The sequence below is a fragment of the Sorex araneus genome, chromosome X (genome assembly GCF_027595985.1).
Source record: "Sorex araneus isolate mSorAra2 chromosome X, mSorAra2.pri, whole genome shotgun sequence".
Classification (NCBI taxonomy): domain Eukaryota; kingdom Metazoa; phylum Chordata; class Mammalia; order Eulipotyphla; family Soricidae; genus Sorex; species Sorex araneus.
Window position 1 is genome coordinate 276,522,279 of NC_073313.1, and position 16,201 is coordinate 276,538,479.

At 37.4% G+C, this 16,201-nt stretch overlaps 1 protein-coding gene across 10 annotated transcripts in view; it reads right to left on the reverse strand.

The window, feature by feature from the left end:
- The window catches only part of DLG2 (discs large MAGUK scaffold protein 2), a 1,649,366-nt gene that overhangs the window by 1,073,612 nt on the left and 559,553 nt on the right, over positions 1–16,201 (reverse strand). Inside the window, exon 1 of one of the 10 annotated variants that reach the window (XM_055122511.1) lies at positions 1,704–2,136. The exons of 8 other annotated variants lie outside the window; for them this stretch is intronic. In XM_055122511.1, coding sequence (XP_054978486.1) covers positions 1,704–1,781 — 78 coding nt within the window. In that variant the 5' untranslated portion in view covers positions 1,782–2,136. Of the gene's footprint in view, positions 1–1,703; positions 2,137–16,201 lie in introns of those variants that run through there. One more of the 10 variants, XM_055122516.1, reaches the window with a different exon arrangement.

A 16,201-nucleotide genomic window follows, 5' to 3' on the forward strand; every position in this document is an offset into this window, starting at 1 on the left:
TTTTATTATTCTATAAGTATCTTTAAAAATCATCTTAAACCCCTAATCCTATATTTGGTTTCTTCTTACTTGTTTTACACCTTAGCTATCACAAAAATGATAGATGCCAGACTCCCTTGTGAGTTTCTTCCTACATTCAAGAATTAGAAGCTCACAGTACTTTATTGTTTATAGGTCCCATACACTGAATTTCTGAGAGCTACTGCTGCCCACATTCAGGCCCAAGCTTGAGTTTAGTGTCACTGGGAGATTTAACTTTTCTTTACCATACTAATTTGGCATAAGACATTATTTCCCGATAGCTTTCAGAGCCATTTGTGGTCTGTGACAGTCTTCTCAGCTATGCAACCTATAATTTTCATAGAAGGCACATTTTTGGAAACATGTTCTACAATAAAAGATCTACTTACAATTGATTTTCCTTTAAAAAAATTCTTAAGAATAAAACAAAAGAAGTATCCCCCAAACCCCAATTCTGCTGCTAGAGAGTAATAATGATAGTTAGGTTTGCAAAGCTCTTATATAAAAATAGGAAAGAGTCAATTCTACATCACATATCTCTCTCCCTGTCCCACCAAAAGCATCTTTAAATAACATGTTTATCATACTAGAATCCTTAGATCTGGATTTTTAAAAAGGTAAAGTCAGAACTCTAATGCTCTCTCATTTCACAATCACAGCTTGGTCATCACTGGATCATTGGATGATTTGTTCATTTTATCAACATTGCCCCTCTGATGGAAAATCAGCAAATTCAAGTACAGAAACCTTTGCACTTGAGAGGATGGGCTATACCTTGGGTTGGGAAAAAAAAAAAAACAAGCAAACAACTATCTCTGGGGTAATGTCACCAGCAGATTTAAAACCACATCTCAGAAGAGTAGGAAAAATCTGAGTTCACCAAATGCTGTACCTTGGGAATTTCCCCCAGCACCTATCAAATTGGATATTGATTTCCAAAATAGGCTGGCCAGTGCCTCTGAACGCCTAACACACATTAGAGAAACAAGCCTCTGGAACTTACAGTTCACTTTAGTATCTTAGAGAAAGAAAGAGAACTTGTGAGACAAAACTACACAAGGTTTCCTGGAAACTAATCTTGCTGACTGAAAGAAATGACATGCCTTTCTCTAAAACTACCACTGATTATGCATATCACCTTCACTCATTGAAAACAGGCAGCATAGGTGGCTTTGTTCCAAGTATAGAGCACTGCTGTGGAGTCTTCAGTCACTGAAAGTCCCAAATATGTACACCCAGGATCCACATTAGGGCACAAGTGCTGCAGAAAGGCTGGGGGATTTTTAAGACTCTCCTGAAAAAGCAAAGGCTCTAGCAACAAGAAAAATGCAGTCTAGCAACAAGTTTACTAGAAGGGCTCCCTGAAGGAGCTGAAATTTCCACTCCCTAACTGCTCTCATACCCTACCACTTCAAAGAACGCCGAGTCTCCGAGACACTCTACAGCCGAAGATTTTCCCCCGGAATTTCCCATCGCCAGCGATTCTGCTTAAGCAGCAAAGCTGCTTTCCAAGTAGGGAGCTCCCACTGACCCCCTTGCAAGTAGCATGCACGGACGAGATTGTTGGCGAGAGGCTGCCTGCCAGCCTGAGCTCATAAGGCTGCCTGTGTGCTCAGGTTCCGAACAGTCCAGAGAAGGCAGCTGTCGAATCAAAAGGTAATTCCCCCAGACTCCTTCCCTACCTTCTCTGATTTCGCCTTCCTGGCGTTGTGCACGAACCTGCGCCCCAGCTTCTTGGCATACCAGATGGAGGCGAACATAGTGATGCCCGTGGCGGGGCTTCACAATGAGGCTGCTGCACAGGCAACTTCCCACCCCGGCTGGGAAACGGGCTCGCGCCGGCGCTGTCACTTGCGGGCTGTTGCTCTCTGCTCTCCTCTCCTGCTGCCGAGGGGAGGGCGCGGGGGGGAGGAGGCGGGGTGGGGGAGCCGGGCGGTCCCGCTTGGCCAGGCTGCAGGTAGATTCGCATGCTCCTGCAGGAGGCCCGGGCGAGGCCGGCGCACACGCACTCCCGCTAGCTCTGTGCCTGCAGCTCAGCGGCTCTGCCACCCGCAAACTCCAGGAGCCTCGGGAGCCACTGCAGTGACCTAGTCCACCGAGACTCAGCAGTTGCTCTCCTGCTCGCCTTCCCTCTGTCCTGACGGTCCGTGCAGGCGGCCAGTAAAGACAGATTAACACACAGCCTTCAAGGAACAGCAGCCAATGCAGGAGCTGCCAGAAGTGATGAGGCGGGGTCACAGGGAACCTCACCCCAGCGGGCCCAAACAGGTGGCCCCGCGCCTGCACCTCCTGATGTCCGGCAGGGAGTACTGTGCCGAGAGCATCAGGGCCGCAGCCTCCTCCTCTTCCATTTGGTCCAAAGAAAGTCCTATCTCTGAGTACTAACCAGCCTTAGCCTCAGCTTGCGGGGGTGGGGGGTGAGGGAACAACCCCCACTTTTGGGTGGCTGACGGCTAAAGGGCAAAGAGGAACACGAGCAAGATCAAGTGTATCTCCCACCAATGCTCAAACAAAGGTTCTTTTTCATCATTTTCAAACTCATCAGTTCTACCTTAAACACAGATTTTTTTCCGCTGTGGGGCTAAGATATGGAGAACACTTTAAATTTACCTTTAAACTAAGAGTGATCTATTTCTTTTTTAATTCCAGAGTTGTTTATTTCCCTCTAGAGATAATCCTGCCACATGGAAGATTGTAGTGTCACTTTGGCAAAGGCAGATTTATGGTAGCTCTTAAATTGTTTTACTTTGAAAAATATTCACATTTGATGTGACCACTAGATGTTTCCAACTTTCATGATCTTATTAGGATTTAGAAGATAGTGTAAGTCAAAAGTATTTTAAAGGAAAATAGTCCTTTTCAAGACTGTTTTAAAGGGAAAGTCAATTTTTAGAGATTAATATGTCACCCAATGAGAATGTTTCCATAGAGGACAAGCAAGAAAACGAACCAACCCTGTTTATATCAGAAAGGAAACTTCCTTTCAGTGACATAAATGAGGTTTAGTCCAGTAAGTGTTTTCTAGGTGATCTGACGGAAGTGCCCCAAGGGCGAGTGTTGGTGTGTTTGTAGCTACTTGGGAAAGAACTCCCTCCACTCAGTCCACGTCACTGGGTATCTGCCCTCAGAGGGGTCACTTTTGAGTCAACCAAATGTCAAATGATAATGTGTTTTGAAAATCCTCACAGACCACTGGAGGTAGATGAGACAGGGTAGGATAGAGCAATGATTATTACAGTTCACGTTTTAGCCATTTAGCCCAATCAGTGTATGTTTCATGGAAGAATGTGTTCAAGAATGACCTGGCTCCCAATAAGCATTTTGCCCCTAATTTGTTTCTTTATTCTCCCCAAGCTTTATGTCTTTCTTTTTTTTTTTTTTTTTGGTTTGTTTTGGGCCACACCTGGTGGTGCTCAGGGCATATTCTTGGCTCTTCGCTCAGGTACCACACTCCTGGCAGTGCTCAGGAGACTAAATGTGATGTGGAGATAAACTGAAAGCAGCCATGTGTGTGCCTTAACCACATACAATTTCTGGTCCCAGGCATATTGATTCAAAGGCACCTTCTTACTAGTGTATGACCCCCTACCCTGTGAGTGAATGATCCTTACCCAGTGAGTGCATGACCCCCTGCCCTGTGAGTGTATGACCCCTTACCCTGTGAGTGTCTGATCCCTACCCTATGAGTGTGTGACCCTTACCCTGTGAGTGTATGACCCCTTACCCTGTGAGTGTCTGATCCCTACCCTATGAGTGTGTGACCCTTACCCTGTGAGTGTATGACCCCTTACCCTGTGAGTGTATGATCCCTACCCTATGAGTGTATGAGACTTTCCATGTGTGTGTTGAGCAGGAATGTTTGGTGCTCACAATAGACTAAGGTAAGATGACTCAGTATTCCTGAAAAAGCAACAGTAGCACCACTGGAGCAGCCCAGATTTTCCTGCCACCTCAAATATTTCTAGCTACCACCTAAAGCAGTTTTGCCTTTAGTTTCTTTCACTCTGTTCTCATACTCCTACAAACTCCCCTTCCCTTTCATCTCCTTTTGATAACCATAGGCAACCCTCAGCAAACTTCTCGACATCACATACTGTACTCTGGAGAAAAAGCAGCACAGAAACCCAACAAATAAATAAATGATAACTCCTGCGTAGTTTCAAAGAGCTACTCAGCAGTAGCACCATATTGCGAGATGCTAAGAGTATTTATTATTCCTGCCTACAAATTTGTCTAAGCCCTATTATCATTAAAAGACTATTCAGACACCATACAATGTAGATTAAGGGGTTGGGAGGGAGTCCTCCTTAAATTAATTAGTAGAAATTTTGTTTTTTAACATGAAATACTACAATAAAGAGGTAAGAAAAAATGTTGAGCTTTAAAAATAGTGATACCATAGCAGGAATCAAAGAATGCTAGTAGAACTGGCACATAATACATTTTTAAAGTCTCTTCATAAGTTAAAACTTTCTCTAAGTCACTAAAATGGAGACGCGAAGATAAAATTATTTTATTTACTTTTACTTTTACATTAAATACTAAGTGAGCTTTAATAACTTCAACTCACATACCTCACCAGGAGATTACTAATTTTACAAATTTGAATTCTTCAAAAAAATAACTTCAAAGAAAACCAACTATTATTCCTTAGAATATAATTGTGTGTAGGAAAGTAAGTATGGATAGGATTGGAACCAGTTGTTGCATGAAGATGTTTAGCACAATGTCACATCAAATCCAAAGTACATTTGTGGAATATGTGCATGACAAAATAGGAAACCCCACAAGATTGAAAAAAAAACAGAAAGCATCAACAGAGCATATCTAGACATTTTCATTAGCAAAATGACTTTTTGTTTGTTTGTTTCTTAGATCAGGCTGGAGCGATAGCACAGCGAGTAGAGCGTTTGCCTTGCATGTGACCAACCCAGGTTCGATTCCCAGCATCCCATATGATCCCCCAGCACTGCCAAGAGTAATTCCTGAGTGCAGAGCCAGGACTAACCCCTGTGCATTGCCAGGTTCGATTCTCCCACCCCTCTTGGAGAGCCCAGCAAGCTACCGAGAGTATCCTGCCCACATGGCAGAGCCTGGCAAGTTACCTGTGGTGTATTCAGTATGTCAAAAACAGTAAATAAGTTTTACAATGGAGACTTTACTGGTGCATGCTCAAGCAAATCTATGAGCATAGGGATGACAGTGGTATAGTGATACAGTTTCTAAGATCAGACTTGCAATTGTTCAGGGTTTATTCTAGCTCTGGGCTCAGAGATCACTCCTGGAAGTTCTCAGGGACACTTTGGGGTGCTGGGGATTAAACCCAGGTAGGCCCTGTACAAGACAAACACCTTACCTGATGTACAATCACTCCCAGCCCCACAAAAATGACTTCTGAAGAGTGCCAACGGAATGATGTGAGTGCCATGGTTATACAAATATGTTGTATACAAACAGGTGTAGCAGGGACAGGCAGCAGCTGCCTGTAGTAAATCCTAATATTCTCTATCCATTTCCTTGTTGATTGAGATTAATAACTTTAGAAGCTCTACTGTATAAGGAAAGTAGTTTTTTCAGGAGCTTTCCATCTGTATATCATCAGAATCTGGACAGATCTTTTCCTTTATAATCTCATTTTTAATATGTCTCATATGACAGAAGCTGACCCCAGCAGCTGAGATTGAGATGCAATATTAATCCTTTTAAGCAGCTTTGGGCTCATGCCTCAAGCCACACACACAAATATAAATAAACTTCAATGTAGAATGACATTGTAACATATGTATAAAAATTAATGTGGGAACTTAAGAAAAAAATGTAGTTTTTCTTTTTTATATGACATAAGTCAAAAAATATAATTATAGATAGAAAGAGTACAAAAACTAGTGACAATATATACATAGGCAAAGTTTAGTAGATAAATGTCTCTGCACTTATATATATTATATATAAGTATATAATATATATACATAAAATAGTAGAAAAATGATCTTTTAAAAGGAGAATCCATATTGATATAAATAAAAATCACTATGTTAAAACTAACATTTTGTTTAAAAAATAAATCATGAATGAGTGTGAAATAAAAATATTTTGAGTCATTACAAATGATTAAATTTCTTTTTTCCTCACACTCTCAAAATCATCTAAACTATCCCTCCAGTGTTTGACTATATATATGACATTCTTTTGGTAACCAGAACAGTAAGAAAGCAATGGAACACTCACTCCTTTACCTAACACATTTTAACATATTCAATTAAAATTAATTACTCAATGAACATTTTATTTAGGTAATATTGGCTCACAGGAGTGTAATTATTTGTATGTTTTAGGATTATAGTATTATTATACACACCCATAACCAAAGATCCTTTCCTGTCTTTAAGAATATAATAGCAAAATCTTCCAACCCACCACACCTCAACCAAATTCACTTTTAGGAACCTCAAAAATATAATTGGTGGTACATAATATGTGTCTACCTACCTAATAAATGTGTCCATATGTGTAATATTATACTTAAATTTTCTTTCCAGTTTATATAAGAAGGTTATATGAGTTCTCCATTCTAAATGGTGTACTATAGCCAAACATAACATTTTCTAAATGTATAATAATAGCTCCTTATACATTTGATGTACATTTTCCTGATAACTAGTGAAATTTAGCATCTTTTCACATGTTTATGGAATTTCCTTCTATCGATAACCTTTTCCTTTTCCTTTTTAAGTTAGGTTATTTTTTCCATATTGATTTATAAAAGGTTATCCTACCTTATGAACACATTTTTTGCTTATTACAATCATTGAAAATCTCTGCTTCTAGTTTTTGACTAGTCTTTGGCTTTAGTTTTATTTATTGTTTTAACATGTGAGTCGACAAAAATCTTAACCACAATGAAATTTATCAATGTTTTCAATTAGATGTGTATGAATATTTAAGAAGATTTTCCTATTCAAGTTCATATGTATTTTTCTCCTTAATGGTTATTTTTTTCACCATATCAAATATCCTCTCAGATCACAAAGTTCTGTAAATGGAAATTAATCAAAAACAGAAAAAAATCTAAAGCACTTGGAAATTAAACAAACATAAATACTTGAAGATTTGCTTAACTTTTAAAAAGACCATTAAAAACATAATCTCTGATAATAAAATAAATATACATAGTAAAGGGAGCAATGAATGGCCAAAGGCAGGAGAACCGGAAAGTTGATCTACAGAACTGAGTTTACCTGGTGATGGGGGTTCAGTGGGGTCAATGACAGGAATCTGGAACATTGGTGAAGGTAAGCTGGAATTCTGGTAGTGCGTGTGGTATTCAAATGATGTATGCATGAATCTGTAATTTACTGTAGCATTGTCATCCCATTCATCGATTTGCTCTAGCGGGCATCTCCATTGTGAGACTTGTTGTTACTGTTTCTGGCATATCGAATATGCCATGGGTAGTTTGCCAGGCTCTGCAGTGCGGGTGGGATACTCTCGGTAGCTTGCCGGGCTCTCCAAGAGGGACAGAGGAATCGAACCTGGGTTGGCTGTGTTCGAGGCAAATGCCCAACCGGCTGTGCTATCGCTCTAGTTCATAAATTACAGTATTATAAAACATTTACCTCAAAGTAAATAAATAAGCCAGTCAAGTAGCATTTGTATTGTCAGGTAGGAATCTATTTTTTCCCTTCTATTGCAGTTGTCATTACTTATTTGATTTTGATTATTGGTACATAAAAACCTATTCTTTTTTTTTTAACTGACATGCAACCCAAAGAAATCATTAATATCTGAATCACAATATATAAATCTGTGATTAAATATTTCTGTGCCCCTTTGTTGGTGTTTTGTTTTTACATACCTATGTAACATTATCTTCATTTCTATGCTTCAAAATAAAAATTTGTATTCAAATCATCAAAAGCCTCAATTTTTAAACTTAACTTTTAAGATTAATCAGGTGTACAATTGATCATTTTATTACTACCCCATCATTGCATCTTATTGTGCTATATTATTTTAGAACTATTTGTAGTATTTTTATTTCCCACCAAATTTACGTGTTTACTTCTGATTTTTACAATTAAAATTTACCCAAAATACTCTACATACTATTAATCTAGTTTTTCAAATGAACTTTTCTAAATTTACCTTACTTACATATCATTGTATTCATTTTTGAAAAATTATTTGATGATTAAATGTGCTCAACTTTATAATACTTTTCTTGAACTCTCTGCATTCACCTTAGAATTTAAGTGATGACATAGGTATAGAGATATCTCTAAATAGACAATGATTTTCCCCAAAGCACTTTGAAGACATTTTCTCACATTTTTTTCTGGAATAATTTTTATCCAAAGATGTCTGCCACCAATTACTCCACTGCCCAAATATGTCTATGATTTGTCATTCTCATCATTTGTTTGACATTATCTTTCCATTAAATTGCAACAAGTGTGTGTGTTTATTCATGCACCTACACATATTTCTAGAGATCTATATATTTTATGATTCATAAATTTTTATGGTTTATATATTTTTCTTATACATTACATTCATTATTTTGAAAGCCACCTAATCTTTAAACATTGTTATATAATTTTATTCCTTCTTTATCTTTATCTTATGTTTTCATTTTAAAACATACTTGATTTAGAGTTTTATCTGATATTCTTATAGTCTTACTTTTTTGGGTGTAAAAGACATCCATGGTATTTCACTCTTGGAATTGATTTCTATGTGTCACAATACATTTTTATTCTGAGATATTCTTTAGTAAAATTGAACTTGAAGTGGGAGTCCCAGGGACATTAATTGGCAACTGTTGCTATGAAACATTTGCACAGCCTTCTGTAAACTCCCCAGTGGTTTCACAAGTCCAGGAACAATTCCGTCTTTAATATTTTACTTAGTACTATCCTCCCCACACAAAAAGGCTAAATTTACTTTCCCTCCTTTTCTATTCAGAAACATAAATGGTTATGACTACCCTGGGTTAATGAATGAAACTTTATTAGGAGCCCTTTCTCTCACTTTTTTTTGGAGGGAGTGCAGCATACCCTGTGATACTCAGGGCTTACTCTGTGCTCATGGGTCACTCCTGGCAGTGCTTTAGTAACCATATGAGGAGCCAGGCATCAAACTGGATTCAACCACATGCAAGGAAAGTGCTTTGCCTTCTTCTGTTCTCTCTCTAGTCCCAAAAGTCCTCTCTTAAATGAGAAATTTATTTTAAGTTTTCCATTGCAATTAATGGGTCTTCGTTTTATCTTTTTCTTTGCTGATCCTAAGGTCAACTGCTCTGCTATATATATATATATATATATATATATATATATATATATAAAACCCTCCCTCTTACCTCAGTGGCACTTTTGAATTCCATACAGCTCTGTGATCTCACAAGTCAATAAATTATCTTGCATAAAGCAAAACTTACTTAGAAACAATTGGATAATTTACATGGCCTGTACACATTTCATACAAATGTGTGTATAATAGTGTGCATAGTACTCTTAAAATTTTTCAGCATGAAGCAAATGGGTAGTGATAGAATTAAAATGTTATCCAATTTTACTTCTTTGTAAAAATTTCACAGGTATTTGTGACCTTAGACAGGTAACATTAAATCTATAAGTAAGATATTTATATGGAAATCAATCATGTTGCTGTGATAAAATAATGTCGTTGTGATGAAATACATATCAAATCAAGTAAACTCTCTTGAGCAGTGCCTGACCCATATTATAGGAATAACTAAAATTATATTTTTAAATTTTATTCATCTTCTCATTTTAAGAAAAGATGAAAACATAGCAGTCTAGACAAACAAGAGAAATAAGGTGTGTTTACTATTAGGATGAAACAGAGAGTGATTCATAAAACTCTCTTTATATTTTTATTAAAACACCTTGTCAGACTCTGAAAAGCCATCCTTCTTTCTTACTTCCTTTCCTCTCTTATATTCCATTAGCAGAAAAACAAATATTTCCAAACTTGTAAATATCTTTCATCAATTTAAACATTTTGACAATCCTTGAGATCAATAAAGGTATTCATTCTTTTTTGAATTATGGTTAAAGTAATATGTGTACATATGGTGGGTACATATGGTGTATATGGTTTTGGTGTCCTAGGACACACCTGGCAATGCTCAGGGCTTATTCCTACCTTGTATTCACTCCTGGTGGTACTTGGTGGAGTACTCTGTGGTATCACAACGGGTCAGCTGCCAAGCCAGTAACCTACCTGTTGTACTATCTCTCCAGACTACCTACTTTATCTACATTTTATTTACTTTTGGGGGATCTGGAGGTGCACCTGGAAGTGCTCAGGAGCAAGTTTCACTGGAGCTCTGTGGGCTCTGTGCTCCGAGGGAACAATCTGCTTTATTACACATGACAGATAATAAATGCATTTCAAAACTTCAATTGTATTTGCTGAACAAATGAATAAGCGTATCACTAAAATTTCATATTCATGAGAGAGTAAAGACACTAAATAGTTATCTAAATAGGTCAATTAAATATTTGTACTTTTATACTATATTTGTATTGTATATTCTATTTGTATTCTATCCTCATACACAAATAAGTCAAAGTCATTGCAAGAAAAGTTCAAGTTTTCAAATACTTATACAACATATTTTCAAATAGCATATCAATAAAACCATTAATTTGTGGCCAGATGCCAACCAGTGGACTTGTACTTTGGTGGCTCTTCCATTTCACAAATAGGCTTGATAATCTTTTACAAAATTTAATTCATAGAACCATATTCATAATAATAAACCACCTCTTCCATTTCTTTAAAAATGAAATCCACTAATGAAAACATACAAATTATTTCTTTTCCTTTCTGCCACCTACATAAAACAGAAACAGCTGCTGAAATCCTCAGTGCAAATGTCAATTGCAGATAGTGTTACTGAAAATATTCTGCTATTAACTTTAAACCTCATATAACTTAAAGAATAATATACAGTAAAAAAAAAGTTATTGCAGTATTTTCTGTATCTTCCATAATTGAACAAAGAGAACAAGGAAGAACTTGCTAAAGCTCTCTATATCAGCTATCTTATATTAAGAAACCTTGATGCAATTACAATATATTGTCTTAACACACTAAAAATAATTTATCCAGTAAGATACTTAGTATACCTTCTCAATATTGATATATGATCTATTTTGTCATATTAACATACTATCTCAATTGTTATTTACTTAGGTTATTTAAAAATTGACTTTCACATTTTTAATTTAAATAAATTTTATTATAAAAAAGAACTTATTTCCAAGATTAAAAAAAAAGATCTAGTCTGCCTGAGTGGAAAATAAATTAAATAATAAAATTATATTAATAAAATTTAAAAATAAGAGAAAAAATTAAGTTGAATTGAAAATAACTATATTGTTTTTGGAATTGAATTCACATTAAAGTATAAATCTTTTTTTAAAATTGATTGTCAGGGGCTGGAGTGATAGTACAGCAGTGATGGCATTTGCCTTGCATGTGGCCTACCAGGTTCGATTCCTGGCATCCCATATGGTCCCCCAGCACTACCAGGAGTGATTTCTCTGTGCAGAGCCAGGAGTAACCCCTGAGAATTTCTGGGTACAACCCAAAAAGTAAAAAAAAAAACAAAAACAAAAAATTATTAGCATGTACCAATTGGTATAGCCTATGAAATATTGTCAATCTTTTTACAAAAAAATTTTGAGTCAAATACTATTAGGTTAGTTTACAGACAAGAAATGAAGTTTCATGGCCAATTTTGTAAAGTTATTAGGTTTTGCAACTTGGTTTGCGTCTAACTTCTCAGTTTACAACACTTAGGTAATACAAAAATATCAAACAGTAAGGATAAAATGTGATCACAAAAAGGGGTAACTAAGGTAAGGAGATAGTGTACGCTTCATAAGCTACTGTGAGCAGTTGGGCTTTGTGCTATGAATGTGTTGTGGAAAAAAATTTCAAGTATTATTGTGATAAGACAAATTATCAAGATCATTATTGTTGCTAATCTAATAAGCTTGATTGTGGGATTCAAAACTAAAAGCAAGAAATATTTTTAGAAGTCTCTGCAGTTTCATAAACTTTAGGATAATGTGGACAAAGCTAAGACATGAAAATTTAAAACAAACAGACTTCGCCGCGCCCGCAGCTCCAGTATGACTGAGGAGGACAAGGGAGCTGCTTTGGACACCAGCAGCCCACCAGCAACCTGCAGTATGTGATTTGAGCATTTCCGCCAGGCCCCCCGTGCGGGGGCCCAGCGTTTCTCTTTTTTTTTAATCTCTCTCTCTCTCCCTCAACCTCTCCTGGGCACAGCACAGCCTCCACCCCACTTCTCTGAGCACAAAATGGAGACACGCACCCAAATGCGCCGCGTTGCTGGCGGGAGATCGAGGGCGGGGAAGTACCGGTCTCCGCCCACCTCGGACACTTAAAGAGAGTGCAGCCACGTGGGCTTTCCCACTTCGCCGCGCCCTCAGCTCCAGTATGACTGAGGAGGACAAGGGAGCTTTCCCACTTCCGCCCGTGCGGGGGCCCGGTATTTCTCTAGGTTTTCCCATCTTATGAGCACCATAAAAGGGTAAAAGATTGTAGTGATAGAATTTCAGGCAGAATTTTCCCTGGACTTTATACAGAAACCCAAAACCGCGCGGCCGCGGCAGCGGCCGCACGAACTTCTGTCATCTAATCATCAGCAATATGAAATGGTTCCCTTTTAACGGTTTGGACTTTGGTGGGAAACCCTAACAAGAATAGTAAGTTTTTTGTTGAAATATTGAAGGCAACCAAAATGGTAGCCATCTCTCTAGATTGAACTAAGCCATATCCCCACGCCAGCTGAGAAGAAATATCCTTCTTTCTCGGGAAGAAACGCGGCGTGGCGTTAACCATAGTATGATGTCCATTAAGTTGACACGGACCTGGTGGCATGGGAATGGGATACAAGGGAATAAAGTATTATGTACATGGAACAGCGGGATGCTGGTGGAATCTCGAGCCGGGGCCGATACCAGCACACTACTTTTGGTTCCAGAAACTGCAGACTTTCTACCAGACTATCAACTAAGCCAGAGTCCCACGCCGGCTGATGACAGGAAATAACCATCTTTTCCGTTTTTTTTTTTCCTTTGTCAGGCAGCGTGGTGAATACTAAACAGGCGTGAACTCGGTGGCGCGGGTCGAGGGGAGAAAAAAATAGAAAAGTTATGTAACAAACAATGGGACTTGCTGGAAACCCCAGCAACAATAGCGAGTTATGTGTTGAAACACAGAATGTAACCAAGATAAAGCGTAAACTAAGTGAAACTTATCAATTACAAGGACGGGGATGGGGGTGGGGGAGGGTGCGAGGTATACTGGGGTGGTTGGTGATGGAATAGGGGCACTGGTGAAGGGAAGGGTGTTTGAGTATTGTATAATTGACATAATCCTGAGAACTATGTAACCCTCCACATGGCGATTCAATAAAATTTAATTAAAAAAATTAAATTAAATTAAAAAAAATTTAAAACAAACAGTGGTCAGGTTCTGGACATACTTTGAAGATGGTCAACGCTGACTCTGAAAGACTGAAGTATGCCTCCACTTTTAGTGGCCCAAACTACTAGAAGGTTTCCTGTTTTTCAGTCAGTTCCAAATCTTAACTGCTCAAAGATTTAGCACTGACTGAAACAAAGGCTTCGGAGAGAGGAGATTTTGCAGGAAAATAAGAAATGAGATTCTGGACATGTTAACTTGAAGACATCTGAATGGAGACATCAAATAATCTTGTGGAAATACAAGTCTAGAATTTTAAAGAAGATATCAGCATATAAATGGTATTTAAAGTCATGATCCTAAATGAAATAGTGAAAATCTCAAAGACTGAGTCATTAAGCATTTCAGCATTTACTGTTATCTGTTTAATATATAATTTTCTTCTTAACTTTGGATCTCTGAACAAAGTAAAAGAATAAGACATCTGTGAATATATGCATGCAACAGAAGTGAATATAGTGAATTTCCATGGAATTAAACCCCAAAGAAAAGATAGTAAAGTGATGCTAGGAGCAAGGGCCCCTTCCCAAATAATATATTCATATATAGAGGATTAATGAACAATTGGATGAGATGGTGTCAAAAGAATGTTAAAAGCAAGGAATACACTGGTAATAAACATTTTTGTTGTGGACAATAGTTCCTGTGTGATTAACATTCTTAATATATCTCACATTTATCATTTTTCATATGAGTCAACATAACTAGTGATCTCATTTAATCTTCAAAATATTCTAGCAAGGCAGACTCTTATCCTCACATAAATTTTAGTCTCCAAAAAATCAAGAAAGTTAAATGAGGTCACTCAAGTCACAATGTAACTGTCTAATGGGCAGCAAACATCTGACTCAGAATCCCAGCTCACAACCACAAGTGGGGCCCAGAGGGCTTGTTATATGGTGCTACTCCTTTTTTCCCCTAGCATGGAGGCCTAAGACTTACATGAGCATGCTAGCTGTATAGAGATGAGAAAACCTTCTTATTCTCTTTTAATTTTTCTCAATGTCTTCTGCAGGATTTGGTTGAAATAGTTGTGCAAAAAAATTTTGTTTCAGTGGAACTGAAGAAAGTTTTAAAAAGCAGTTTCATTCATAAAAAGGTTCTAGCCTACCTGGAGACAATCTACTGGATTTCCCCAGGAGAAGGGCATTTCTGAGGTTTGAAGGAAAGCAACTTAATCAACTGCTTCACCTACATAGTATCATATGAATATTAAAATGAGTAGCTAATTAAAAATCAGAAAGTCAGTGTTGAAATTCCAAACATGGTATTGAAAGGCATAAATTTGGGAGTTATTCTCAAGATTGGGATGATAGCTCACCTAGAACTACCATAATATTGGTACTATCAACTGGACTGAAAACAGGTCCAGGAACTGGAAGATGCATATATAAATGAACAAGTAAACAATCACTTCAAAAAAAGAATGCAAGTGCTTTGAAAACATTGCAAAGATTCATGTAGGAGCCATGAATTTGACCCCTGAGCACTGTTGGGTATAACCCCCACTCAATGCTGTGTGTGGCTAAAACAAACAAAGAAAAATGTTAAACATATAACAGAACTTAAAAATTTCTCTCTTCAGCAATAGAAGAGAAGTAAATATTTTTTTTTTGGTGGGGGGCAGTGGTTGTTTTGGTTTGGTTTTTTTTTTTTTTTTTTTTTTGCTTTTTGGGTAACACACGGCAATGTGCAGGGGTTACTCCTAGCTTTGCACTCAGGAATTACTCCTGGTGGTGCTCAGGTGACCATACAGGATCCATATGCGATGCTGGGAATCGAACCTGGCTTAGCTGCATGCAAGGCAAACGCCCTACCCGTTGTGCTATCACTCCAGCCTGAGAAGTGAACATGTTTATTTAAAGATTTTATAAAATTACCATTAGTTAACTGTAACAATCAAAAACTGAAAAAAAACAAACATCTATCCAAACATGAATAAATTGTGATAGATAACTTGTAACAGTTGAAAATTTTTTTAAAAAGCAAATATCAATCAAAACATAAATAAGTAAATTGAGATACATTTGTACAAGAAAATGCCAACCAAATAATTTTTAAAGATGAATTATTGCTATCATACAAAAAGTAGGGATGAATTCCAAAATAATCAGATTGAGTGAAATAAATCAGATTAAAAAGAACATCTACAGTATGATTTCATTTGCATAAAAATCTAGAAAATATTAAAAAATACATAAAAAAGCATTTTAGTTGTGAGGTGGTAAGAAAAAGTGGATGAATGGAAAAATATTTACAGAAGGACACAATGAAACTGGTAGGTAATAGCCATTCTCTCTCTCTCCCTCCTTCTCTCTCTCTCTCTCTCTCTCTCTCTCTCTCTCTCTCTCTCTCTCTCCAAATTGTTTTGGTGTCACATCCAGAAGTGTTCAGGGATTGCTCCTGGCTCTGTGCCTACGCAGCAATCCTGGTCGTTCTCAGAATACCATAATGTGGTGCAGAGGCTCAAACTTGCACTGGCCACACGCAAGGCATTTGTATGAACTGCAGTACTATATCTCCAGTCTGATGTTCATTTTATTGATGGAAGTGATGGTTTTATAGATATAGAATTCATGTAAAAATCTATCAAATTAAGCATTTTAAATATATGCAGTTTAATGGTATATCG